Source organism: Mirounga leonina, unplaced genomic scaffold, assembly GCF_011800145.1.
Source record: "Mirounga leonina isolate KUSES-001 unplaced genomic scaffold, KU_Mleo_1.0 Mir_98, whole genome shotgun sequence".
NCBI classification, from domain to species: Eukaryota; Metazoa; Chordata; class Mammalia; order Carnivora; family Phocidae; genus Mirounga; species Mirounga leonina.
This window is the reverse complement of record NW_023270921.1, coordinates 6,648,246-6,674,310: the sequence shown is the minus strand read 5'-3', so window position 1 is coordinate 6,674,310 and position 26,065 is coordinate 6,648,246. Positions and strand designations below refer to the sequence as shown.

The 26,065-nt window shown below is 53.2% G+C and overlaps 1 protein-coding gene across 2 annotated transcripts in view; it reads left to right on the top strand.

The window, feature by feature from the left end:
* The first annotated feature begins 846 nt into the window (after window positions 1-846).
* The window catches only part of LOC118006675 (annexin A6), a 45,670-nt gene continuing 20,451 nt past the window's right edge, over window positions 847-26,065 (top strand). For both annotated transcript variants that reach the window (XM_034999413.1, XM_034999412.1), the window contains exons 1-13: window positions 847-1,009; window positions 10,099-10,142; window positions 14,420-14,510; window positions 15,231-15,325; window positions 15,870-15,983; window positions 16,947-17,037; window positions 17,948-18,027; window positions 19,844-19,900; window positions 20,745-20,838; window positions 21,264-21,359; window positions 22,476-22,534; window positions 23,592-23,714; window positions 24,748-24,806. In XM_034999413.1, coding sequence (XP_034855304.1) covers window positions 10,125-10,142; window positions 14,420-14,510; window positions 15,231-15,325; window positions 15,870-15,983; window positions 16,947-17,037; window positions 17,948-18,027; window positions 19,844-19,900; window positions 20,745-20,838; window positions 21,264-21,359; window positions 22,476-22,534; window positions 23,592-23,714; window positions 24,748-24,806 — 977 coding nt within the window. In that variant the 5' untranslated portion in view covers window positions 847-1,009; window positions 10,099-10,124. The remainder of the gene's footprint in view (window positions 1,010-10,098; window positions 10,143-14,419; window positions 14,511-15,230; window positions 15,326-15,869; window positions 15,984-16,946; window positions 17,038-17,947; window positions 18,028-19,843; window positions 19,901-20,744; window positions 20,839-21,263; window positions 21,360-22,475; window positions 22,535-23,591; window positions 23,715-24,747; window positions 24,807-26,065) is intronic.

The following is a 26,065-nucleotide window of genomic DNA, read 5'->3' as shown; positions in this document are numbered from 1 at the left end:
GGATTGAGGACAACCCTTGGAAAAAGCTTTGATTATCGCTATCTTTTGAATGAGCAAGTTGATAATCAAAGCAGTTAAGTGTCTTGCCCATGCAAACTAAGCAGGTGAATGGCAGCCCAGGGTTGCCATAGGTCTATCTTTTCACCAAAGCAGAACTTCTAAGGCGGTGTAGGGGATGGGAGATACTACCCACCTTTGCTGCAGGACTACCTCCTCCAGGAAGTCTTAACAAATACCCTGGGGGACAATCATTCTGTTTCCTCTGGATTCCCAAATAGTTTATCATTTTCTGTGTTCTAGCATTTTCCACACAGCCCTAGAATTTAACTGCTGGTCTCTTTGCCTTTCCTCTGAACTATGCACTCCCCAGAGCCAAGCTCGAATAAGCATCCCTTTGGAGTCACTAGACCAGGTTCGAATCCCAGCTCCACAACTTACTAGCTGTGCCACATTGGTCAAATAACTGGACGTCTCTGGGCTCTCCTGCTCCGCAAAGTGGGTGAGTAATGTCACCAGCCTGGTGGAATGTAATCTGATCAGGCAGATAAAGTGGTTGGCCTCAATTTTGTCAAGCCTCAACGTTCTGTTTCTCAACAAAGCTTTGGCGAGTGGCAGGAATTTGGGGGGAAATGTCCAGATCAGGGACTCGGAAGCCCTGCCTTCTGGCTCTGAGTGGCCATGTGTCCTTGGCCAAATCCCCCTGCCTTCTTTAGGTCCCGGCCGGGGTCTGAGCACTGACGTAGGTTCTCCTGGCGGGGCCCTTCTCGGCCGGTGACATTCTAAGATTCCAGGAGCGAATGAACTTGGGGGGTGGGGATGGAGGAGGGAAGGCGGGGCGAGCCCGATTGGCCTCTGCGCGCCACGTGTCCGGCCCCGGAGCCGCCAGCTGTCCTCCAGGTCCGCCCCGCGCTGCGACGGCTGCTTCTGCTCGGCTAACGGGCTCCCACCCCGCGAGCTCCGCGTCCGCGCGTGCGTCTGCCCGGTCGCGACAGGAAGCCTCCGCCGCGCGGTGAGTGCGTTGCGGCGGGAGAGGGGATCGCATCAGCCCCCCGCACCCCCCGAGGGCTGCAGGGACGCGGGGACGAGCGATAAACGCCCAGTCATCGCTGACCCGTGCCTCCCGCGGGGCTCCGGGGCGGGGCGCGGGCAGGTGGGGGGCCGCGGGGGCGGGCACCCGAGAGGGTCGCGGGCTGAATGTGTCTGGGGGAGCGCAGTGGAACAAATCTAGGGTGGCGGGCGCAGAAGCGAAGGCTGGGGGAGGGGAGGGGAACAGGGGAGGGGAGGGGGGCCGGACTCTGCGGCGGGTGTAGTCTAGGGGCCGGGGGCTCTCGGGCGGAGGCAGCGCAGGATGCTGGCCGTGCTTTGGGAGGGGTCGGGGGCTGGAGAGACTTAGAAGACCTGGGGTTGGGGGGAGCAGGACGGGGGTCTAAGGACCCGCAGGGAAGGGCGTGGCTGAGGCCAAAGACCGAGGCTGCAGGAAGAGGCAGACCCTCCAGCCGCCTGTGAAGTGGTTTGTGTGTGTTGTTGCGGGGGAGGGCTCTCGGTGTGCAGACCCGTGGGGAACTGGCTGGTTCACACCCGAGGGACCCTCCCGTCCCCTTTGGACCACCGCTGGCCTGAAGGAGACTTGAAAGCAGCTGGGCCCTAAGGGCAGACGCCCCACCCTTCTTCCTGCTCTCCGGAAGCCCAGTTTAGGCCTTCCCAAAACTTAGGTCTTCAGATAACTCCCAGAATACCAGCATGGGACTGAAATACCCTGAATCCAATCCCAGCTCCACCATCGACTTGCAGTGTGACCTTGAATCAGTAGCTTTCCCTCTCCGAGTCTCAGCTTACTCTTCCAAGTCCAGAGCTGATAAACCCAGCCCCTCTCCGTGGAAATGATGGCTGCCCTTAAAATTGATTTATTTGTCAGCTGCAAGGAATCATTTCAAGTTTGGGAAGTCTTGATTGCAGGCTTGGGAAGCCTGGGCTACCCTTGTAGGCCCTGTGAGGGGAGGGGAGGGATCCTTTGGGAAGAGAATCCTGCCTTTGCTTCCTTCCTACCCCTCCCTTTCTCTAAACCCCCGCGCGGGTCTTTCTGACAATTCCAAATTTGGACATATGGCTCCGGGGTTGGTGAAAGGATTCTGGTTTCCTCAGTCTGCCCTTTTCACTCACTTCCCCCTCCTGTCGCACCCAAAGCACACCTGAAATTGCTGGCCCCACCGACCCTGAAGGGATATCCTGTCCTGCTTTGCCCTTCCAGGTGAATGACCGTTCCAGCTGCAGCTCCCATAAAAACCCTGCCCTTCTGGCTGGCAGGCCCTGTGCCAGGCAGAGGGCACTGGCCTGGGAGTCTGTGGAAAGCAGGGTTACCGTTCCAGGTCCTGGAGGGGTCCTGGGGCAAGGTTCTTCCCTGCCTGGACCTTCATTAACCATCAGTAGCAAAGGCTGCTAAACCGGCTGCCACTTCCAGCGCTGGTATTCTAGGATTCAACTGTTCGAAAGACTTAGGATTCTGAGAGTTGGGTGGGGCTGGGGAGGGAGGCCCAGGCCTGCATCCCCCTCTGCAGCTGTGACAGTCACTCATCCATCTTCCTTTGCCTTCCACCCTTTGTTCCCAAGGTACTGGCTGCTTGGATTCAGAAAATATTTGCGGTTTCTGGGTTAGGGCCATAGCTCTTGCTGGGGCAGAATGTGGATACCAGTGTGCAGAGAGGGGGCTGTCCTTGGGAAGTGCAGGACCTTGCCTATCGGAGCTGACCCTGGGAAGGGGTGGGGAACGCTCTGCAGTGTTGGGGCGCTGCCAGCGTCTGGAGCATCTGCACTGCAGCACCCAGGAGGAGCCTTGGGCCACCAGGCTCCAGCCCTGGCCCCAGGCTCTGCCCTGCCTCTGAGTAGCCAGGGTCCCTGGGCACACCTGCCCCTCTAGGCCTTAGTTCCTTCCTCCCTAGAGGGGCAAGAGATGTGCCCAGGGCACCCAGCTGGTAAAGTGGGTTGGGGCTCCATGACTGTTGATGTTGCATTATTCTAGGATTTTCTGGGGAGGCCCAGGGGTATCACTTAGCCTCACCCCACCCAGCTTCACCAAGATACTTCCTGGGTGGGGACAAAGTGCAGGATGTGGTCTGTACCCTGATTTCTGAGTATGCAAGTCCGGGTCTTATCTGCACCCCAGCCGCCCCCGCAACAGAGGAGAGGAAGTCTTGCGGGGGCGGGGGGGGGGGGATCCTTTATGCTTATAAACTTCTTGGCTTGGAATCCTGGCCACACTGCATTTCCTTTCTTCCTGGAATTGAGAAGCTCCCACAGAGACTGGCTAAGGAGGAAGGACCGTCTTCGGGTTCTTTGAGCCTCAGACTGCGCACCTGTCAAAGGAAGACGAGGCTGGTACTTGTGCACAGAGAGGCCGGTGCTGCTGCTGTAATCGTGGAAAGGGTGTGGTGCCCTGAGCCTCAGGTTCCTCATCTGTAAAACGGGTGTCCTGGTACCTCTTAAATAATAATTAAATCATAACCTCCGTTACTTACCGAACCTTCCAACTTGCCAGGCCCTGGCTGAACCCTTGGTAGATTGGATGCTGCTACCATGCCCATTTTGCAGATGTGGAAAGTCAGCCCTCAAAAGTTTAGGGGAGAAATACTACTAAATGCCCATGTCTTTCCTGTGTGTCAAGGCCACGTCTAAGCTCTAGGTGTGTCTTCTTTTCATCCTCACCACGACTCCTCTGAGATAGGCGCTATTTTTATCCTGTTTTACATATGAGGTTAAGTACTTGCCCAAGGCCACACAGCTCCTAAAGAGCAGGTCAGGCTTCAGTCCCAGGCAGGGTGGCTGCAGCCTCTGTCCTGTTAGACACGACGCTTGTCTGCCTCACAAAAGTGACCTGAGCTGGGATTCAAACCCGGGCCCATCCAGTTCCAAGCCTGGGGCAACCTGATGATCTCCTGGGGCCTTGCCCAGCCCAGAGATCAATGGTTCTGGGTCAGGAGAGGGAAAGACACTGCTCTCTAAGAAACCCGAGTGTCTGGAGCTGGGGGGGGGGGGGGGGGGCCCGGGCCCGGGGGGGGGGGGGGGGTTTCCGGGGGGTCCCCCGGGGCGGGAGCCGGGGGGGGGGGGGGGGGGGGGGGGGGGGGGGGGGTGCCCAGGCACAGGGCCAGGAATGGCATTTACCTGGGCTTCATCAGAGGCTAGCTCCTGGAGGACGGTGGGGCTGGTCCTGGTGTCTTCCTGCAGGCTGGGGGCGGGGAAGGATCATGACCTTATAGGCCAGGGGCCTCTGAAGTCCGGTGCACACATCCTGGGAGGCACTAAGATGATTTTCTGGAAGAAACTATTAGGCCTCTTATTACATATGCTTTTAATCTCATGCTTATAAAATATATTTTTATCATGATGAATACTCCATTTTTTTTCCTTGGTTACTGGTGGTACATAGGATCAAAGCAATGACAGATTACGGCAGTAGATTGCCAGCTTTGTGTGGGTGGGAGACTCGTCTGTCTCATTTTTTATTCCTCCCCTATCTCCTACCAACGGACATGCTCAGTAAATACTTTTTTGAAAAATGAGCTCCTGTTTAATCACTAATTTTCTTTATCACATTGGACAAATTATACTTAACCCCTCAAGTTATTTCCTCTCCTGGCTATATAATGAGGAATAAAGCACACTTTGAAGACCCCTAGGCTGGATGTTCTTTTATTATGTGATTTCCCCCCCTCCAGGGGGGTCACTAAAGAGGCATTAAAACAACTCAGTGTGTTTCACCCAATAATCCTTATAAGCCACCCTGTGGTCATGGGAGCAGCAAAGAAGCAGACACAGTAATTTTTAAGAAAGACAGTAAAGTTATGATTCAAAAGATAGAAAAATTATCATGTGCCAAAGATTTGATTCTACTCACCTACTAATGACTGGACAGGCAGATGTTATGGCCAGCTTGAAAGAAAATAAGTAGACACTTTTATTAAAAGGAATGTGCAAATGGAGGCAGACTGGTTTTTCTGGTCAAAGGGGAGGGAGATTAATTGGGCTGTCACCAAATAGAACAGTATGAGCATGTCTGTAAGAATTATTTTACATTACCACCATTTACCTACAAATTACTGAGCTGTAAAATTGCTCAGACAGACTGGAATCATAACCTGGAGAGTTGGAAGTAGAGATTTTTTTTTCCTAGAATACCTGGAGGCAGGCAGCCTCCATCTACTCAAGGAATGGTAGATCCGCAATGGTTGAATCCAAGCCAGTCAAATGTAAGGTGGTTTCTGAGTACTGTGGGGCTTCAGAGGAGAGAGAAATCCCTTTTGGCTTCCTGGAAGAGTTGGGAGAATCACCTAGAAAAATTTTTAAAAATTACCAAAGCTCAGGCCTCACCCCAGAACTGATGAATCAGAATCTCGGAGGGTTGATCTTACGCTTTGGTAAATTGGAAAAACTCCCCAGGTGGGATTAATGAAGCCAGAATCGAAAAGCACTGGTTTTGATGCTCGAAGGCTGGATAGAAAATGGTGGTGGAAGAGGTTCTTGGCTTGGGGATGGGGGTGAAGAGGAAAGAGGGGAAGGCAGATAAATCAGGAAGGATGTCGTGGGCCTTGAAAGCTGAGCTGCAAGGGCCTACATTAAGGGGGTCACTGGGATCACGTGGGCAAGCAGTGACTCAGCTCAAGTTAGAGTCCCCTGGGCTCTCCTGCAGCACAGAGGTCTGGGTGAGTTTTTGCATGACCTTCCATGTTATTTTTTTATTTTTCTCCAATTGCTTTCCCCACACATATCTGGTTTCACCCCCTTACACTCAGCATCTCCTCCCACCCTAAAAGCACGCTCTATTCCTCCAAAGCATGCAAGATAGCTTTAGAGGACAGAAATGCTTTTTCTTAGGCTGGTGTTTCTGTTGCGTCTGATATCCCCTCTCTCCTCTGTCTGCTTCATTCCGTGATGCCAGACTCCTGATTGTGCTCACCTGTCAGCCTGAACCCCTAACATGTGTCTGTAACTTGATACGCATCACACATGCAACAGAAAAGGACAAGGTAAAAAAAAAAAGTTAGAAAGTTGTAACTTTCTGTGACTGGGATGACAGAAGCCACCACTCATTAGACATTTAATGTTTTCTGGCCATGCTGAGTATTTTACCTGCATTAGCCCATTGAATTTTCACAGAAAACCTTAGGATTAGCAATTCCTAGATGAAGACACTGAGTCAGAGAGAAATGACAGAACTTGCCCTAGGTCACGAACTAGGAATTTTCTGGAATGTCTGAATTTGAACTCAGGCCAGGACTGCAAAGCCTGCATTCTTTATTATGATGCCAGGCTGCCTCCCTTGTAAACGTTTGGGTTTATCATAATAAAAGCTTTCATTTCTTGAGCCTTTACTCCGTAATAGGCACTGGGCTTAGGGCTCTTCATCTGCTGTTTCATTTGTTTATCAGTACTTGGAGATAATTTTTATGTGCATTTTGCAGATGTGGAAATTGAGATTCAGTGAAGGCAATTTACCTAAATCACAAACGGGGGTGAGGGGGCAGAGCTGTGACTCACAGCTAGGCCCGACCTCAAAGCCCATGCCTCTTACATGAGTTGGACAAGACCCTTCCCCTGTCCAGTTCTTGGTTTCCCCAACTCTTGCACTTGGTCAGCAGCAAGCCACAAGTGGTGGTTCTCTCCCCCAGAGCGTTCCTCCTGGAATCAATCTGGAGGTCCCAGAGGGAAAGGAAGGAAACATGATTGCTTGTGGGCTAAAGAACTAAGGCAGGGGCTGGCCACAGTAGCCCAAAGCCACTAGGAGACTCTACCCTAGAATGGATTTCTGGAATGATCAGCCAGGATGAACCCTCATGGATATCCAGGTCCGAAGAGGTTCAGGGTTCCTCGGAGGAGAGAGGCACAGGTTTAGAGTGGCCACACCTGCCAGTCTTGAGAAGCTGTTTCAGCCAGGATGATAAAACTTGCATATTGGATAAGGGGGAGATTTGGGGAAGACCCCTCCTGGGACTGATATTCTGAGATTCTGCTGTGAAAATCCATGGTTGGAATCTATAAAAACCTTTCTCATCCACTCTGGATTTTCCCAAAGAGAGAGTGATATTATCCCCATCTTATAGATGAAGAAACTGAGGTCCAGAGAGGGAACCTGACTTGTCTGAGGTTACAGACAGATTGGGAACCAGACCTAGGTCTTTTTCTTTGGCCTCTTCCTAATCTCCTGTTGCAGCCAGAGTCCATGGTTGTGTGGGGGCTTTTGACCTGGGGCTCGGAGGCACAGATACTGTCCACGGTCTGGGCCTTGGCAAGTCACTTATTCTCCCTGAGATGTCTTTACCTCACCCAGAAAATGAGGGGCCTGATGTAGTGGATGGTTAAGAGCCCTCTGGGATTCTGAAACATTGTATATAAAACATTTATTCAGCCAATTTGAGAGGTAGGGTCCGGGTTGCTCTGGGAGGGAGCAGAGACCCTTGCAAAGCCAGGTAAACGGCACTGCTGTGGTTACCTCCTGAGCTTCCCTGAGCCCACAGAGGAGGGGCTGTTGGAACTGCAGTCTCCAGATCTAGTTCTGGAAGAAGCTTGTGTGTACACGAGACCTGCACTCGCATGAAGCCCATGTAAACTGCTCTCTGAACTGAGAATGTTTTCCCAAAGACTCAGAGGCCCTTCCTCTAAGCCGTCTCTCCTTGGAAAGAGGCTCTTGTCCAGATGGTCCTGGGCTGCAGCCAGCAGCTGAAGTTTCCAGCAACAAGGCCAAAGGAAAACGCTTCCAGACTGGAGGTGCAGGTGACAGGCCTCAGCCCACCCTGCCCAGGGGACTTCCCGGGCCTCCTTTGGTCCCTGTTGCTGTGCTCGCCTTGGGGGGTCCCTCATCCCCAGCCCACACCATGCCCCAGGCCGGGGAAGCCGGAGCCTGGCCAGACCCTGGAGTAGATGTGATTCCCCGCCCCCTGCGGGGGGAATTTCCACTTTCTGGGAAGAGTTGCACATTTGTACAGAGGGGCCCCTGGTTGTCAGGGAAACAGCAGGGTTTCCTCCAGCTCTGCTGGGGTTGCAGGCAGATCTCTGTCCTCTGCCCTTCACCCCCAGCCCCACCTCCTGTCTGTCTGCTGACTGCAGTTTGGGGGACTCATGATTGGGCGCTGGAGCTAAGGACAAACACTACAAAGCCCGGTCAGAACTTGCCGCCAGTACAGTGAATGCCTGGCGTCCTGGGCTCTGCCCTTGACATATGTTAATGTCTCATCCTCCAACAGCCCTACAAGGCAGGAAAGGGAAAGCCCCAGTTTTGTACTTGAGGTGACCTTGAACTCAGAGATGAGCAATGTGCCCGAGGTCATGGAGCTAATAAGTGACAAAATGTAGTTGAATCCAGTTCTGTCCATCTGACTCCACACTTGATCTTAGCCAAAAGGCTGAGAAGCGATTGTCCATCGGACTCCAAAACCTGTGTTCTCCCCGCTGTGTCGCACCGTCTCCAGCAGGGTTATGGGCTGAGGTCAAGAAGGGCCGATTTCCCCTACGGTGTTGGTTTTGTTTTTGTTTTTTGGTGGCGGGTATGTGGAGAACTGGAAAGCACTGAGCTTTCCGCCCTGGTTTCTCCTCTTCTAGTTCAGCTCCTTGTAGGTCTTACTGAATAAGCCAGATAGAGTTTATTATTCTTACTTTTAAAAAAGTAATACATAGACATGGCTTAAAAAGATCAAATGGTACAGCCCTGACTGAAATGGAAAGCACTGGCCCTTCTTTCCCCTCTTGTCCTGGGAAAATTGCTTCACTTCCACCTTTGCCTTCCTGCTCTTCCTGCTGAGAGTGCTCACCGGCCCGCGCCCCCTTCTCTTCCATCTTCCCAAGCCAGTGACGGCCCTTTCTCCATTTCTTTTTAGGTGTAAGACATTTTTGTTGATTTCTTCCCTCTAAACCCTGTCTCCTACACCCTCCCTTGATAAGATCCTCTGTCCTGTTTGTCCTCACGGGGAGGAATCCAGAGCCTTTACCGTGGCCTCAGGCACTGGTCCCCGGCCCCCATTTCCTGCTGCCGCGTTAGCCGCCCCAGTCCTTTGACCACACACCCCTAGGTAGCCACATGGTTGATGATCCTCTGACCACTTGGCCTGGGCTTCTACTGCTTGTCACTCTCCCCTGACGACCAAGCGTTGTCTTTTCTCCTTACTTTTTGCCATATGCATTTGTTATTCTTCCCTGTTATAGAGTAAGCTGCAGAAAAACAAGAGTTTTAAAAAATCTCTTTTATTGATCGCTATACCCTCAGTGCCTAGAGCAGTGCCTAATCAGAGCAGATGCTCAAGAAATGCTCATTGACTTACATGGGAACGCTAGCCCTTCAGATACTTGCAGCAGGTGGCCCAGAGCCCTTTGAGCATTCTCATCTGCAGAACGTTAAGCCCTGGCTTCTGGAACCATTCTTGGTGACTTAGACGTAGAGCATGCTTGGTGCAGATAGCTTGGACTCTGGAATCTGGACTTTGTTGAATTCCGTTTTAAGCTGTGTGCCTTTGGGTAGATGATGCAACCTCCCTTACTCCCCATCCTCCATTTCCTCCCCTGGGGAAAGGGAGAATCTGATGATGGGAAAGATTGCCACGAGGATTCAGTGGGACATGTGGGAAAGTGCCCTGGACGGCCTGGAGGAGTTGTGTGGTCAGTGATCATGCCCTGTCTCCCTCTCAGTTCCAGGTCCCTCTCCCATCCTGGTGTGAGTGGACCCAGGCCAGTCTATCCATTGTCTTCTTCTTTTTTTTTAACGATTTTACTTATTTATTTGAGAGAGAGAGAACACATGAGAGGGGATAGGGTCAGAGGACCAAGCAGACTCCCCGCCGAGCAGGGAGCCCGATGCGGGACTCGATCCCGGGACTCCAGGATCATGACCTGAGCCGAAGGCAGTCGCCCAACCGACTGAGCCACCCAGGCGCCCCTATCCATTGTCTTCTGAAAATGCGTCTGGCCTTGAGGCAGGTCTGGGTGTAATTTAACCTAAAGGGCTGGGGGCAGCTGGAAAGCAGCAGGGGGAGCATACCTTCCCTTGGGAGGCAAGGAGGGTGAGGAAATTGGGGGAAAGCATGGAGGGGACCGGATCTCATGGGTCTGTCTTCTCCACAGCATTACCTGCTGCAGAACCTGAGACCATGGCCAAGCCAGCACAGGTAAGGAGCCTCTCCCCTCCTGAAGACTGTGCTCCGCCTTACGTGGGCTCCTAGAGTCACTAGGCCCGCTCTGCTCTTCATCTAGAAGGGAGCAGTAGAGGTTCTCAGGCTTTGTTTGCTCCCGTTACAAGTCACGACCTTTTCCGTTGCACGTGCCCAATGGCAGCACACAACCTTCTAAGCAGAAAAGATGTGTATTGGCTTACGTGACTGAACAGCCCAGAGCTTCAGGTTTGGCTCGTTCCAGGGACCCAGATGGTATTGTCAGGATTCTGCCTCTGTGAGTTGAACTTCCTCTGGGTGGCTTCCTCCGTGGGCAGTTCTTCCCTCGTTTGGCACTCTAGCCACCAGCTGCCCCAGGCTTCCATTCTGCTTCCTGGGCAGCCTGGAGGACACAATATACTTTATTCCCGGTGATTCCAGGGCAAGTCCTAGGTTTGGTTCTCATTGGCTGGGCCAATGGTGACTTGGATTTAGGCGGTAGAGTTGGTCCTACCTGAACTGCATGGTCCAGAAGTGGTTCCCCAGGGAGAAGGCTGCCGGACAGGCAAAAGCATGAGAGGATTCTCTCTGCTCTGGACATGGAAGTGTCCCTTGTCACATGCATCTGGGATTAAATTTCCCTGCTTAGGAGACCTCTGTCTTTCATGCTGCAGGACTGTCTGGCTGGGCAGTAGAAATTGAGGTGTGGTGGAGCTTTTTTACTCCTGGGTGTGGTCAGGATCGGGTTCTGTCCTTGGGCAGAGCTAGGTGTCTTTCTCTGCCAGGCTTCACCGGAGACTGACCCCTGTTGGCTAGCATTAGAAAAGGAGATACGGCCACTGCAGTGATAGGATGGGGAAGGGAGAATGAAACCAAGGGACGTCTGACTAGGCCCCTTTTGCTCCTCACTTCAGTCACAGAGCTACTGGCCACAGACATAATACAAATGCTGTGTGATCTTGGGAGAGTTCTTTACCCTCTCTGGGCCTCAGGTTTCACGACTTGCCGGTGAACAAGGGCCTTAAGGATATCTAGTCACAATTTTTTTTTTTTAAAGATTTTATTTATTTATTTGACAGAGAGAGACACAGTGAGAGAGGGAACACAAGCAGGGGGAGTGGGAGAGGGAGAAGTAGGCTTCCCGCGGAGCAGGGAGCCCGATGCGGGGCTCGATCCCAGGACCCTGGGATCATGACCTGAGCCGAAGGCAGGCGCTTAACGACTGAACCACCCAGGCGCCCCTCTATTCACAATTTTTGAAGAGCAGTGTTTCACATGATACAGGGTCAGCCCTCAAAAGAGTCCCAACTGTGGCCTTCCTATCAGCCTCTGAGGATCGCGCTTTGCACAAGGGGCCTCTCTGACCAGGAGGAAAAAGTGCTAGTGGTTATGGGCAAAGGCCCAAGGCAGAACTTGCTGTTCCCCATTTTCTATATGTAGTCATACCGCAGCTACTTCTTGGGAGGCATTCAAATTGCAGGGTTCTACATGACCTGAGTGGACAGAGCAGATCCTGGGAGGTCAGAGCGGCCAGGACCCCCGGGCACGGATCTTTGGAATCCTGCTCCAGTGCTCCCGGCCATGCTTCTGCCTGGTTGACCCATGGTTTCTTGTTGCCATGGATGGACCAGGGGCCAGGAGACAGTCTGCAAGCAAGAGTCCCAGAGTGGCAGAGCCTTAGGGGTCCCTCATCCCATGAGATGAGCTGGAACCCCCCCCACACACGGCACTCATGCTCTGGCGGAGGCAATAAAGGAGCTTTGTGGGCACACAGGTTAAGGAAGCTGGGAAAGGTGCCTGGAGAGAAATACCGGAGGAGAGGAAGGGGACTGATGTGCTCCAGGGGCAGGGGATGCTGGAACAGAAGGCCAGAGAGGAGATGGCGCGGTGTGTGAGGGGCAGCAAAGGTTAATTTGGCACGCTTGGCGTGCAAGGGTTTGGGTAAGGGAGGAGGTTGCAGAAGACGAAACGGGGGAGTTTGAGCAAGGTCTTTCTTCCGTTCTTGAGCTGAAGTTTATATCTGTTGCTTCCAATTATTGACACCCAGTTCTGCATCTTGTGCACCCCCTTCCCAACCCACACATACCCCCCCACACACATGCACAGAACAAGTCACTCACTCTTTTCTCCGGCGCAGATCACCCCTGGTTATTTCTGCTGTGTTAATTGTGCTGTTCTCCCTGGCTTTCCTTCTAGAGGAGGGGAACTTGGGGCTCAGAGATGTGAAGAAATAGTGTGGTGTCAGAAAGGTCCTGGACGCATGGCTCTGTGGCGTTCAGTTCACAGGGATGTTCTGGATTGGAACTTGCCAACTTGGGGCGTCTGCACTGAGCCCTGAAGCATCTGAGCTGCCTCCCCGAATGTTCTCACTTGCCCTTGCCTCCAGGACTTGACCGTCTGTTTCCTGTGTGAAGCCTTCCCCGTCTCTGCTTTTCTGTCCCCTGCCCCCAGCCCTTGGGGCCCTGCTGTCTCTCATCCTTTAGCACTCAGCGTAGAATTCCCCTCCAGGAAGTCATCTTTGTTCTGCTCAGAATATATTCAGTCATTCATCCATCCATGTGCCTATCCATCCAGGAAACAGATATTCAGTGGGTGCTTGGTTGTGCCAGGCTCTGCTGGGTGCAGGGGTGCGTCGGTGAGAAAGACCAACACTCCTAGGGCTTTCTAAAGGGACTGTCTCTTTCTGGTCTGGGTATTTGGCATGTGTTTCTCCTGCTCTGCCCAGGGGTGTGATCAGGTTGCAGGGGACTCACGGATGGCGGGAAGAGGGCCGTGTCCCTTTCTGGTCACCCGCCATGTCAGAACTTTAAATAGCAGCCCTGCACCCACGCATGCATACCTCAGAGGAACAGCAACTGCAAACATAAACCAAGGAGTCAGCCACACGTCTGGCCAGGTCCTTCAGTGTGGGTAGCGGGGGACGCAGGAGATGGTTGGAGGCTCATTTTTGCGTTTGCTTCTCACTCCTTTAAGGCACTGTGTATGTGGGCCGCCCCCAATCCGTGCACAGAGCCTTTCCTGGTTCCCTCCCCTCGCTGGAATTGGCCTCCCCTGTTTTCCCAAATTACTCTGCCTCTGTCTTAGGGTATTTATGGTGAGTTCTATGCTAATTTGTGTGCTTGTCTCTCTCCTCTGGGTCCGAAGCTCAGGAAAGACAGGGTCAGGTCTTCTTTCTCCCTGAATCTTCAGCCCTTAGCATTGGGCCTGGCCTAGGCTAAGTGCCCTCTCACCATGCTGTGGGCTCAGTGCTTGGGCTCCCGTATCCAGCCCTCCCAGCTCTCGGCCACTCTCCTGGCCCCATACTTCTCTGGGGCCACGTAGCTGACCCACATCTGACTTCTCTGTGAACCAGCCCATTGTGCACTCAGATTCAGTGTCTGGGATCCTCTGGCTCTGCCTCTCTTCCCTTTCAGCCTGGGGACCCAGCCAGCTTGTCCTCAGATGCCAGCTGCTAGCTCAGTTTACTGGGCCCAAAGGGCAGCATCTTGCCTTGGCACTGAGTCTGAGGGTGGCTCCGGGCTTCCCTTGGGCCACAACCTCACCCTCAGAAGCTGGCAGCTGCAAGGTTTCTGGAGCTGGAGAGCAGAGGGGCGCAGGCCAGAGAGCTGGGCTCTGTGGGACCCCCGGCAAGAGGCTTTTCTTCCTTGGGCTCAGTTTCTTTGTTTCTGTGATACAGATCATCTTAAGTGCTTCTGCGAGTTGGAATCACATTAATGGAGGCAAAAGGGCTTTGTAAACTGTAAAGTGCCATAAAGGTATGAGGAGCTCTTGTTACTCTTTTTTTTTTTAAGATTTTATTTATTTATTCATGAGAGACAGAGAGACAGAGGCAGGGGGAGAAGCAGGCTCCCTGCAGAGCAGGGAGCCCGATGCGGGACTCGATCCCAGGACCCTGGGATCAGGACCGGAGCCGAAGGCAGACGCTTAACCGACTGAGCCACCCAGGCGTCCCAGCTCTTGTTACTCTTGCAGGGATCATTTCTACCCCTTGCACTCAGCCTGGCTTTTTCCTCTCTCCCAGGTCCTAGGAAGGTTGTGCAGTGCTGTGGGCTGGACAGAGCCACCGTCCCGCAGGGAAAGGGCACAGTCCTTGGGGCAGGCCGTGGCAGGAGGTACAGGGAGAGTCGTCCCTACCCTTGCCTGGGCTTTCTGTAGTCAGGGCTTAATTTTCGGGGAAGGGAACGCAGTCTAGACTCTGCCTATGGCTAGGGTTGAGAGTGTGATCTGGGGTTGGGGCTGGGAGCCCCGTTTAAGGCTAAGGTCAGCAGCTTACCTTCTGCTTTGTCTCTCCACAGGGTGCCAAGTACCGTGGCTCCATTCATGACTTCCCAGGCTTTGACCCCAGCCAGGATGCCGAGGCCCTGTATACCGCCATGAAGGGCTTTGGTGGGTGCTCGGCCACCGGCAGTGAGGCCCTAGGAAAGGGAGCAGGACTTACTGGAGCTGGGGGGTGTTCCCACATGTGGGCTCAGCCCAGAGCCCTTCTGGGGGTGAGGGTGGGGGGGAAGTGTTGAGATGTGCTCATTCATTCTTTTGTCACCTCTTTTTATTATTTTTCATCATTTTATAATGAAATATTCCAGACCAGCCCAAAGGTCTAGGGAATAATAGAAGCTTCCCCCACAGACCTGCCACCCAACTTGAGAAATAACACTTGCTTCCTCATAGAGTTGAAACCTCCTTGGTGGGTCCCCTCCTGAAGCGTCAGGCCCGGCTTTCCTCTTGGGAGTAACCACTACCCCGAACTTGGTGCTGATTATTCTCTTTTATTTTCTTGTTGTTGAAAGAACCCTGACTTGGGTGTTAGGATACCTGGGTTTTTCTAAGCCAGGTCTCATTGTGAAAGCTTGGATGAGTCCTTGCTCCTCTCTGGGCCTCAGTTTCCTTATGTGTCTGATGAGGGGCTGGGTTACAGGCCCTCTGAGCACAAATACTGTGGATGCTATGATCCTTCTCAGTAGGGGCTTGACAGGTCCCCATAGATCCTCCGCCACCGACACCACTGCCTGATGAACAAAAGGCTGGTGCTGAGGTCTGTGGGGAGCAGCCCTGGTGGGCTTCCTGGAGGCAGGTTGGGGGGGTCACCGGTGCCCTCCCGTCTTCCAGGCAGTGACAAGGAGGCCATACTGGAGCTCATCACTTCTCGGAGCAACAGGCAGAGGCAGGAGATCTGCCAGAGTTACAAGTCCCTCTACGGAAAGGTAACCGTGGCAACCACGGGTGGGGTGGTGCTGGGGGCTGGTCTCACTCGCCTGTGTGTTTGTTGTATTCCAGCTCAGCCTCCGTGCTGACAATTCTGCGCTCCTTCTGCTCTGCTCTTTAGTCAGGCCCCATTCTGCCACAGATAATTCTACAGCACTTGCTCTGTGCTTGGGCGCTGGGCTAGGTGTTGGCGCACGCAGGTGACAAGACCTGTGAGGCGTCAGCGCTGTGGACTCACAACAGTGGGAGAGACACCCAGTAAACAAGCGAACACACAGTGCTGGGGGAGAGGCACGGTGCCATGGGCTTGGATCCTGCACCATCATTTGCTCGCTGCGTGACTTTGGGCAAGTCACCTGACGTCTCTACACCCGTTTCTTAGGGTTGATGAGAGCCCATACCTCCCAGAGTGACAGTTCCAGGGGCTTACTTAGCCTGGTGCCTTACAGAGTAGGTGCTCATTAAATGCAGTTCTTATAAGCACTCCACCCCTCCCTCCTCCATCTTCTCCCTCCCTCCCTCCCCCCCCAACCCCTGACCTAGGACCTCCTTGCTGACTTGAAGTATGAGCTGACAGGAAAGTTTGAACGACTGATTGTGGGTCTCATGAGGCCACTTTCCTATTGTGATGCCAAAGAAATTAAAGACGCCATCTCGGTAAGAAGTGTGGATCTGTGTGTGTGTTGGGAGTGGGGGTGTGATGAATGGGAAGATTCTGGTCTCTGCAGCAAGTACTCACTGAGCCCTGCGCCCGCCAGCAAGGTGCCCTAATGTAAGAGGCAGCTTGCTCAAACCCTGTCCCAGAGGGGTGCCACAGTCTCCAGATGGCCAGATGTGGGACAGATGTTGGTGTGAGACAGACCTCATAAAGGGGGCCCTTGGCCTAGACTCCACCACGGCAGCCTACAGCCCTGAGGAAGCAGGATACAGGGCCATAAAGACAAACTGCCCGACACCCCAAGGCCAAGGGCATACTAAAGGAGGGCAGGAGGGTGGCTTAAGAGGGTGTCACAGAAGATGAGAGATCAGGTTGGGCCCAGAAGCTCCAGGGAGGATTTGGTTGATCAGAGTGGGAAGGTCATTCCAGGCTGAGTAAGAGGTCAGGAGAGGTGGTGGAGGTGTGTCCGGGACAGAAGTGCGGCTCGGTCTGGTTGAAGGAGAGGGTGGCTCCCTAGCAGGCAGGGAGGGATCAAAGCCCTCAAGTGTACCTGCACTTTACAATGTGTAAAGTGCTGTGAACTTTGCCTCAGATGAGCTATTCAGCGTGGATTTACTTGACATATTGGTAAGTTTCGCGATGCGAGAGGTTGCCTTCTCCATGTCCTTGTGAGTTGGGCAGAGCCACCGGCAGCCTTTCCATTTTACAGATGAGAAAACGGGGGCCCAGAAAGACAACGTTTCTAAGTGAGAGGTCACAAAACAAGCTGCTGGCAGAGGCAGGACTAGAACCTATGTCTTTTGATTCTCAGGGCAGTGGCTCCGGTCTGCTGCCTGCAAGCTGTGGTAGGAGCACCCTGAGTGTTGGGGGTGTCATAGCTCTGGCCACTCCAGGAACCCAGCCCATGGCTGGCGGTGGCCTCCCAGCCCAGCCTGACTCCGACGTCTCTTCTGTTCCCCCAGGGCATCGGCACTGATGAGAAGTGTCTCATTGAGATCTTGGCTTCTCGGACCAATGAGCAGATCCACCAGCTCGTGGCAGCATACAAAGATGGTGAGATGGGCAGGGGGCGCCACTCAGGACTTAGATATGAAATGAGGGTAATTGCAAGGGTGGGGACCCTAAGATTATCCATCCACCTTCTTTCCTCTTGTCCTCTGATCTGTCCATCGTTTCTCCATGTCAGAAATAGCAGCTCTGTGCAGCAATGTGCTAGTTTCTCAGGATATGGTGGTGGGCAGAACCCATGTAGTCCCTGCCTCCTAGAACTTACAGATTAATGAGTTAACAAGGGATACAGACGACACACAGGTAAACACGATGATGACACATTGTTATACGATAAAGTAACAAAATCAGACTTTAATTCGGGTGGACCTGCTCCAGACAAGCGGTCAGAGAAAGCGTGTCTTGGGAGGGAATGAGAAGGAGCCAGCTGTGTAAGGAGTGGCGAGAAGATACTGGCAGCGGGAATGGCAAGCCCAAATGCCCTGGGGCGGAAATGAGCCTGGTAGCTAGTGTGAGGCCAGAGTGGTAGAGGGCAGGGCAGGGTCACACAGGGCCTTGCAGGCCAAGAGAAAGAGGCGATGTTTGATTCCAAGGCCAGCAGGAAGCCAGGGAGCCTGTGATCAGGGAGGGCATTACGAGTCACCCTTGTTGCTGTGGATTGGAGAGGGGGGCGGAGCAGAAGCAGGGGAAACAGTTAGAAGGCTGTAGCCACCGTCCAGGTTGTCGACCACGGTATCTGGAGTAGGATGGCACAAGTGAGGATAGAGGAAGTGGACAGATTGCATCTCAGTGTGTCAGGGGTCCGTGCAGAAACCTGTGGAGGTACCCCCTGGGTCTTTCCATGACCAGCCCAGAGACTGGGTGCTGGGATCATATAGGGGGCAGCAGGGACCTTTATCCTGGGTCCCCGAGGTCTCACGGGGATGGGACTAGAACTTCTGTTCCTTCCCTGCAGCCTATGAGCGAGACCTGGAGGCTGACATCATTGGCGACACCTCTGGCCACTTCCAGAAGATGCTCGTGGTCCTGCTCCAGGTTGGTCCACGTTGGGGCCCTCCCAGAAGCTCTCTACCAGAGCGCGGGCAGAGGGCTGGAGGCCCCTTCTTCCTCTTGCCGCAGACAGCGTAGCCTGTGAGGGGTTACCTGGTGGCTCCTCAGGTATAAAGTCCCCATAAGCCGTGGCCACTCCCCAACTGCCCATTTATCTTCGAACCTGAGATGGTTTCTCTCTCTCACCTGGGTGTAGAATCCGAGCACCCAGGGGTCTGCTGGGCCACCCCTGGTTTGCACAGGCAGGTGACCTGCATTTCCCGTTGCACACATCCCTCCACTTTTGTTCCCCGGGAAAATCCCCGCCTGTGACCTCCGTCCTCTCTTCACCCCCACCGCTCCCCCTGCTCTCCAGGCCTCCCTCCTGCCTTTGCTTCCCCAGCCGGCATGGCCCACGAGTCACCAGCAGGGATGTGGCATTTCTGGGGCTTCCTGCGCTGCATCTCCTACAGCCAAGCCCCGCCGCTCCTCCCTCCCACCCGCAGAGACATGAAAAAGGACCATGAAGAGGCTGCAGACTGGCTTCCATCTGCCAAGCTGGTTTTTTCCCCCTTGGTTTTCTACACAATGTGTTTTTAAAAAAATACTCTGAGTTAGTTGCTAACATTTAAAAATAGGGAGTTTTTGCTCAAAAGCCAGATTTCTAGGTGCTTTAGAACCATGGGAAGTTCTGGCACTGGCAGGCCTGAATTTTGAATGGCTGCAGGGGGCTGGAAAACGTCATTTCCCCGCACCCCTGCAGCTTCCCCTTCACCTGCCTGGCTCCCCGGAAGTCTCTGGCATTGACCTCAGGCATCGAGCAGTTTCAAGCCGACACTTGTCAGAAGCTTTATATAGAAATTAAGCCACTTCTTTGTTTCTTTCACTTGCTCCCCTCCCATACACAGCGTACCCCAGCTGCCCCCAGGTCTTTTTCTCCATTGCCATAGCAGTCCATATCCCATATTAAGCAGCTGGGGAATTACCAGAAACATCAGGAATGGGAAAGTGTGACCTTTGCCCCCAAGTGCAAAGCTGTTTGTTCTGGAGAGTTCCAGTTCCTTCTCAACATCTAACACCAGATGGGCAGTGCCGCAGCATGCACTATAAATGTGCGGGCTCTGTCTTCTGAAGCTCAGTCCTCAGGAGAACCAGGGGCTCTGAGATCCTGAGATGCCCAGTCCAGGGGCAGGAGGAGAGAAGCATGCCCGTGCCCACGGAAGCACGATGCCCGCTAGGGCTGGCCCCGTCCCCTACGAGTTCTGTTCTTTGTCGGATGGGGCACAGGGCCTGGGTGGGACGGCAGAAATACCAGTAGGATTTGGTGCTTTCAGTGCTTGTGAGCTCAGATCTCAGGGCCCAAGTCTCAGATCCTCCCTGGTGAGTTCTCTAGGTTAAGGTCTGGGAACCCCCGGTAGAACGCAAATGTGCAGACTTTTTAGCCCTGCGGTAATCATAGTTGGCGGGCATCGTGAGCCATACGGGGACTTGTGCGGGGTCCTGTTCTCAGTACAGGCTCTGGCTTGCTCTGGGATGGGGCTCCTGGAGGGACCTTGGTCATTACCAGGACTCCCCTCTTTGGTCCCAATTCTGAGGATGAAGGGAAAAGCCAATGAGAGGGACCCTATGATTCCCCGCAAAATAGATGCTTCGGTCTTGATGCAGTGGCAGCTGAAGTCACTGCTCCAGGATACGTCTGGGCCACCACACTTTCTCTACCTTCACAGTCTCCACCCCTGGTATCCAGGCCTCGCCCCCCCCTCGCCCCTCCCCCCCCCGCCCGGCTCTGGTTTGAACCCTGTGTCCCTGTGTCTCTGCCCAGGGAACCAGGGAGGAGGATGATGTGGTGAGCGAGGACTTGGTACAACAGGATGTCCAGGTAAACCAGCACTGACCAAGGGCTCTTGGGGCACAGCAAGGGAGCCCCGAGAGCGGGGAGCTTGGGGATCCAGGGAAGGGCTGGGTGCCGGGGAAGGGCTGGGTGCCGAGTAATTTGCATCAAATACCAGAAATAACTGACTCATGGCCAGCATTTTATACAGTGCTTTGTTGAAGAAGGACTTAAATTGTTTTTCAAAGGTACACAACATATATAAAGTTGGTGAGCTATATTTTGGAGCTTTTGTCATTTGTTCCTTTATTCATTCAGTTAATTAATATGTACTGAATACCTACTATGTGCTGGGCACTCTGCCAAGCACTGGGGAATCACTAATGAACAAAATCAGACAGTACTGGGAGAGATAGGCATAGATTCATCGTACACACCTTCTCTGGGATATATCATTACATTCCAGGTGTTTTGAGCCCCACTTTGTGCCCGTGATACTGCAGGGGTAGATACAGAGAAGGCTAAGACAGAGTCCCTGTCTTTGAGGAGCCCATGCCATAGTGGGGAGCCAGGCACATAAAGTCATTATAATATACAGTGGAGCAAGCAATAAAGAAGCAAAAAACTATAGGAGCCTAGAAGAGGGAAGGAGGAGAAGAAAGCGAACTCTGCTTTGGGGATATCAAGAAGTACTTCAGGAACAAATGGGACATTTAATCTGGGCCTTGAAGGTTGAGTAGGAGTTTCCCCAAAAAGAAAGGAAGGTATACAGGTGTATGCAAAGGTCCTGAGGCTACCAGTTACTTGTATGTTCAGGGATCCAGCAGCAGTTGATTAGCTTGGCCAGCAAGTTCTGTCTCCTTTCAATGAAGTCCTTTCTCTTCCCCTTCAGGACCTGTACGAGGCAGGGGAACTGAAATGGGGAACAGATGAAGCTCAGTTCATTTACATTTTGGGAAATCGCAGCAAACAGCATCTTCGGTTGGGTAAGTTCCAGAGAAGAAAGACCTACAGCTGCTCCCTTGGGGGTTGTGCCAAGAATTCCATTCTTCCTTCCTTTTCTACTAATAGAGCAGGATAGTTACTTCATCTACAATGCAAGTACTAGTCCTGATTTTATTAGATGGTGGTTTGTGTAGTCCCTCAGCAAAGTCATTGACAGGATGCTCTACCTTCCCATCTCAGTACCAGTCCTGTCTTCCTGTTGGAGTGTGAGGTACACAGAGTCCCTCACATCATACCCGGCTTGAGTGCACGGTGGCTGGTGGTGTGCATGACCTCCCTGCCAGCTAGCTCCCCAAAGATCGACGCTACCTTCATGCTGGGTGCCCTGGTCCTGGCCTCCCCTTCTGAGGTCCTGGTTTCTCCTGCGTTCTGGGACACCCTCAACATCCCTGTCTTTCTGACTTAGTGTTTGATGAGTATCTGAAGACCATGGGGAAGCCGATCGAAGCCAGCATCCGAGGGGAGCTGTCCGGGGACTTTGAGAAGCTGATGCTGGCTGTGGGTACGTCCTGACCTTGCATTCCCAGGGGCATTCGAGGGATTCTGGGATTCTGGCCCAGGAACAAGAGGCCAAGAATGGGAAAGGGGGACTATATGATCTGGCAGCAGGAGGCAGTGAATTCTGCAGGTTGGTCAGGGGGGCAGAGTGGAGGCTCAGGTACTGACTTCCCACCACTTCCTCCCCAGGTGTATGTGGTAGGGCGAGGTAGAGCTGTGAGCCCGAGCTCGGGGAAAGAACCAGAAGGAGAGCAGGCTTGTGTAGAACACGTACCGTGTGCTGGGTGCTGCGTGGGGTGTTTAATCTTTAAAAAAGCCCTGGGCGGGGGGGGGCATGATCTCCATTTCACAGATGAGGAAACCACATCTCACAGAGGCTGTGTCACTTGCCAAGGGGTAGTTCTGTCATGACTTGGGGGTGTCCCGGGCACGGGGCTTGCCAGGAGCTGACTAGCCAGTGGTGGAGTCAAGACGCAAATTCAGGGCTTCTCCCAAATCCGCTGTTGACTTGGAGCAAGTCCCCTGTCCTCACTGGGCTTCAGCTCCCTCATCTGATAAATGGGGGCAGGGGTGAGGGACTGCCTGACCCCAAGGCCCTTAGAAGCTGGACATTGCAAGAATCAGTGTGTCTGAGTCTGGGCTGGGTTGTATGTGTGTTCTGTGGGGGAGAGCTGTATCCCCAGCCTCATCCTCCTGCCCAGAGCTGTCCCGCTCCCAACTCTGTTTCAAGCAGTCAGGTTCTGGCTTGCTCTGCCAGCAGGATCCAGAGTGCGTAGCTGCCAGCACTTTCTGCTGCAGCAGGATCTAAAGAAGCACCTCTCCCAGCTCCGCCCCAGACGCTACCCCCCACCCGGCCCCGTTCCGCAAACCCCCCAGAGGACTAGAAAGGTGAAGTGGGTCTTTAAGATGCACAACCCACATTTCAGCAGCCCGGTTCCTGATTTCTTTATGCTCTGGGTTTGTGTTAAAAGGGGGTGGGGCCTCGGGTTATCAGAAGCCTGGGTTCTTCCTTGGTTTGCACTTGGTGCTCCCCAAGAGGTAAAGATAAAGAAGGGGTCAGGCCACCCCAACCCATTCTGAGGCAGCCAGAATAACTCTACCTCTTTTTCCCTCTTCTCAGTAAAGTGTATCCGGAGCACCCCAGAGTATTTTGCGGAAAGGCTCTTCAAAGCCATGAAGGTGTGTGGTAGGGTCAGTGGGAATGAGCTTGTGGGAGGGGGTCTCTGCCTATCCCCACGGGACTGTAGAGACGCTCTGACAAGTCTGTAGGGCCCACTCACTGGCCAAAGAGAGCCCTCGGGATTGGCCGCAGGAGAGAGGGATGGCCCTTTTCCCAGGTGAGCTCCCGAGCCTGGGATGCTTTCTGGTCTCACACCTGCCCCCCCAAATACCTGCTCCAACCTCAGGATTGATCACCAAGTGTTATGACAGCCTGCGCTTGATTCATCCAGCCAGATGGGCTGGAAACCCACACATTTCAAAAATATTAATTGACCAGAATGTTTCTGTACAGTGTATGTAGATTACACCACTTTGGAAGATACTTGTCATTGTCTACTAAGGCTCGTGATGTTTATCCCTGTGACCCGGCGATTCTACTCTGGATGTATACTTGAGAACAGTGATTCCCACTCTTTTGCACACAGGACACATGGAAACTGATGATAGTTCCATACATCTGCATTCATGATAGTACATGAATGCAGAGGCCACAGATCCAAGGCCCGGGAGCTCAGACCTTCCTGGCCCTGGTTGCCCATCCCACAAGGGCAAGGGAACTATGGCCCATTCACTGTCTTCCAGAGGGAGGTCAGGCAGCTCAGCCCGGGAGAGAAGGTTCCTGTGTGCATGCGTTCCTAAGAATGTGGCAGTGTTATCTGTGTTAGGAAAAATTTAGAAACAACGCAATGTCCATCCGGAGTAGCAGGAGAAATAAATGCGAAGTGGAGTGTTCACAGCATTCCAAGATATGCAGACGTAAACAATCTATGCTTAGAGTTACAAAGTTATGATAAAATTACAAGGGAAACCAAGGATGGGCTGATGTATGAGGGGAGGAAGGAAATCAAAGCAAGAGGGACACATGGGGAGCTTCTGGGGGAATGACAATGTTGTGTTTCTTTTATTCTTAAATTTAATGTTTTGTCACAAAAATTGTATTTCCAACTCAGCTGGGGGCTGTTAGCACTCTGGCCTCCTCTCAAGTTCCTGTCCCCCTAACCCACTTGTCTTCCAGGGCCTGGGGACTCGGGACAACACCCTGATCCGCATCATGGTCTCCCGTAGTGAGCTGGACATGCTTGACATTCGGGAGATATTCCGGACCAAGTATGAGAAGTCCCTGTATAGCATGATCAAGGTGAGCGGAGCTAACAGGGTACAGAGAGGAGCAGAGGACTTGGGAACCACTCCCAGGGGAAAAGAACTGTCCCGGAAAGCTGGGAGTCTCTTGGGAATTCCAGGAGCCCCTGTCTCATGGCACATTCAGGGAATGTGAGACAATTCAACGGAGAAGTAAGTGTCTGGCGGCGCTTGTGAGTCACGAAGCTCAAAAGGAAGGCCGGCCTGGGTCAGGAAGGGCATGCAGGCTGAATTAAGGGTGAGGACTCCATCCCAAGGGCGGTTGGGGTAGAACTCTTGGCCCCGGGCCAGGTGACTTGTGATGACTGGGGTGTCCAGCCCATGACACTTGGCCAAGAGACAGAGAGTTGGGTTTTTTCTTTTTGGGGTGGGTGAGGTAAAGCTTTATGAGTTCCAGCTATGTCCCCTGAACTATGTTTCCAAAGAGGAATTTTATAGGTATTACATGCAAAAATGGTTCATGGGAAATGTTTCGAAAAAACTAGTATAAGTAAAGACAAGCCAGTTTGTTAACTTCAGAACTTCTCACAGCCTTTAATATGTTAAATCCTTCATGAAGCTCAAACAGGGGTATAAAATACGCTACATCCATTTGTTTGGGTTTGGCATTTCCCGGTGTTTTTGCTCGTGGAGCCCTATTTTCATGGACTGTGTCACTTGGGAGGGCCGGGCTGGGGATTATCCGGGGGTAGTGGTGTGCTGGGCCCGGTTCGCACTGGCTCCACGTTCAGTGAAATCATTCTGGTAGCTTGAAAGTATCCCTGGTTGGATGTATTCACACCACAGAGATTGCCAAATGTTACAAATCGGGGCTTTTTTACTTTTTTCCCCCAAGAGCCGGTTGTTAAATATTTGCCAGCATACCATTGTTTGGCGGTCTCAGCCACCCCCAGACCAGAGGAGAGTCAGGGCAGCTACGAAAAAGTGTTCAGCCTTCCCCATCTTGGGCTCTGTAGAACGTCCCCTCCTTGTCTGAGGGAAGCCCAGGGGTGAGTGAGGTCACCTTTCTCTCTCTCTCTCTTTCTCCCCAGAATGACACGTCTGGTGATTACAAGAAGGCTCTGCTGAAACTCTGTGGGGGTGATGATGAGTAAGTGGCCCCCGGGGCCCCAGGCTGGAGGGAGTGGCCTCTGGGGGTGGCAGGCCTGGGCTCCCCTGGCCCTCATCCTGATGGATGGATGGATTGGATGAAGTTGGGGATTCCTTGGTGCCAGGAGCAACGCGCAGGTGAATGTGTGTGTACGTGTGTACGTGTGTGTGTGTGTGTGTGTGTGTGACGGGAATGTGCTCTCCCAGACAGGGAGGTGTCTGCTCCCGTGCACTTGGAAAGGCAGTCTGGGGGTGTGGACTGGGAATTAGGGGGGTCCAGACCCTGCTACCTCATAGCTACTTCTCCGTTCATCATCTGTTTGATGGAAGAAGTACTGAGTACATTCCGTGAGCAGGCCCTGTGGGGAAGGGCTGGTCAAGCCCCCAGCCCGGTGAGGCAAATCGACCAGGACCTGCACGTGGGGCCGTCCTGGGATGGGGAAAGTATCTGTGCCTGGGAACGCACAGATCAGGGCATTATCCCAGACTGGGGGAGGCTCCTGGGGGTCAAGAAGCAGAGGCCTGAGGAGGAGGAGGTGAAGAGAGGGTCTGAAGGAGAGTGGGCGGAGGAAAGGCCTAGAGATGTGCAGGTTCAGCCTGGTTCATTTCTGTAAACTGATGCTGCACTTTTGCAGCAGGCTGGGGAAGAGAGGAGGCTGAGAGGTGGGCAGAGCCTGGGGGCCTCCTGGCAGAAGAACCTCTCCTAGGGGAAGTAGGGAGCTGTGGAAGAGATTACACTGGACACAACTTGACCAGATTTGTGCCCTAGGAGGGGAGCGATGGGTCCTCTGATTTTCCCTCCCAGGGCTTATAAGGATCCAGTTAAGTAAGGGATATGATAACCTCCTGTTAACCTTTGACAAGTGCCTTGGGGGCTGATTTCAGTTCTTCAGATGTTTACTCAGCATATGGTACACCCAGATGCTTTGCAGGAGGAGATATCGAGGTGACGTGGCCGTAAGGTGGTCACTGACTTGTTTGAGAGGGGAGACGTGGATAGAAATCACTCAGATCATGAGGAAGAAAGGGGAAGTCAGAGGATTTGAGAACTCCTGTCCTGCTTGGAACTTGGAACCAAGAAGGCTGCTGGGGAGAGCCAGCATTGCAGGGGGTCTCGAGAGAAGATAGAAGGTTCTCAGAAATGGAGGGGAGGGCTCTGAATGGACGAGGCTTGAGAGAAGGTGAAGCCAAACGGATTCACTTAAAGTGTGTGTGTCCGAGCGCGTGCCGACACGTGGCCGTGTGTGTCCGAGCGCGTGC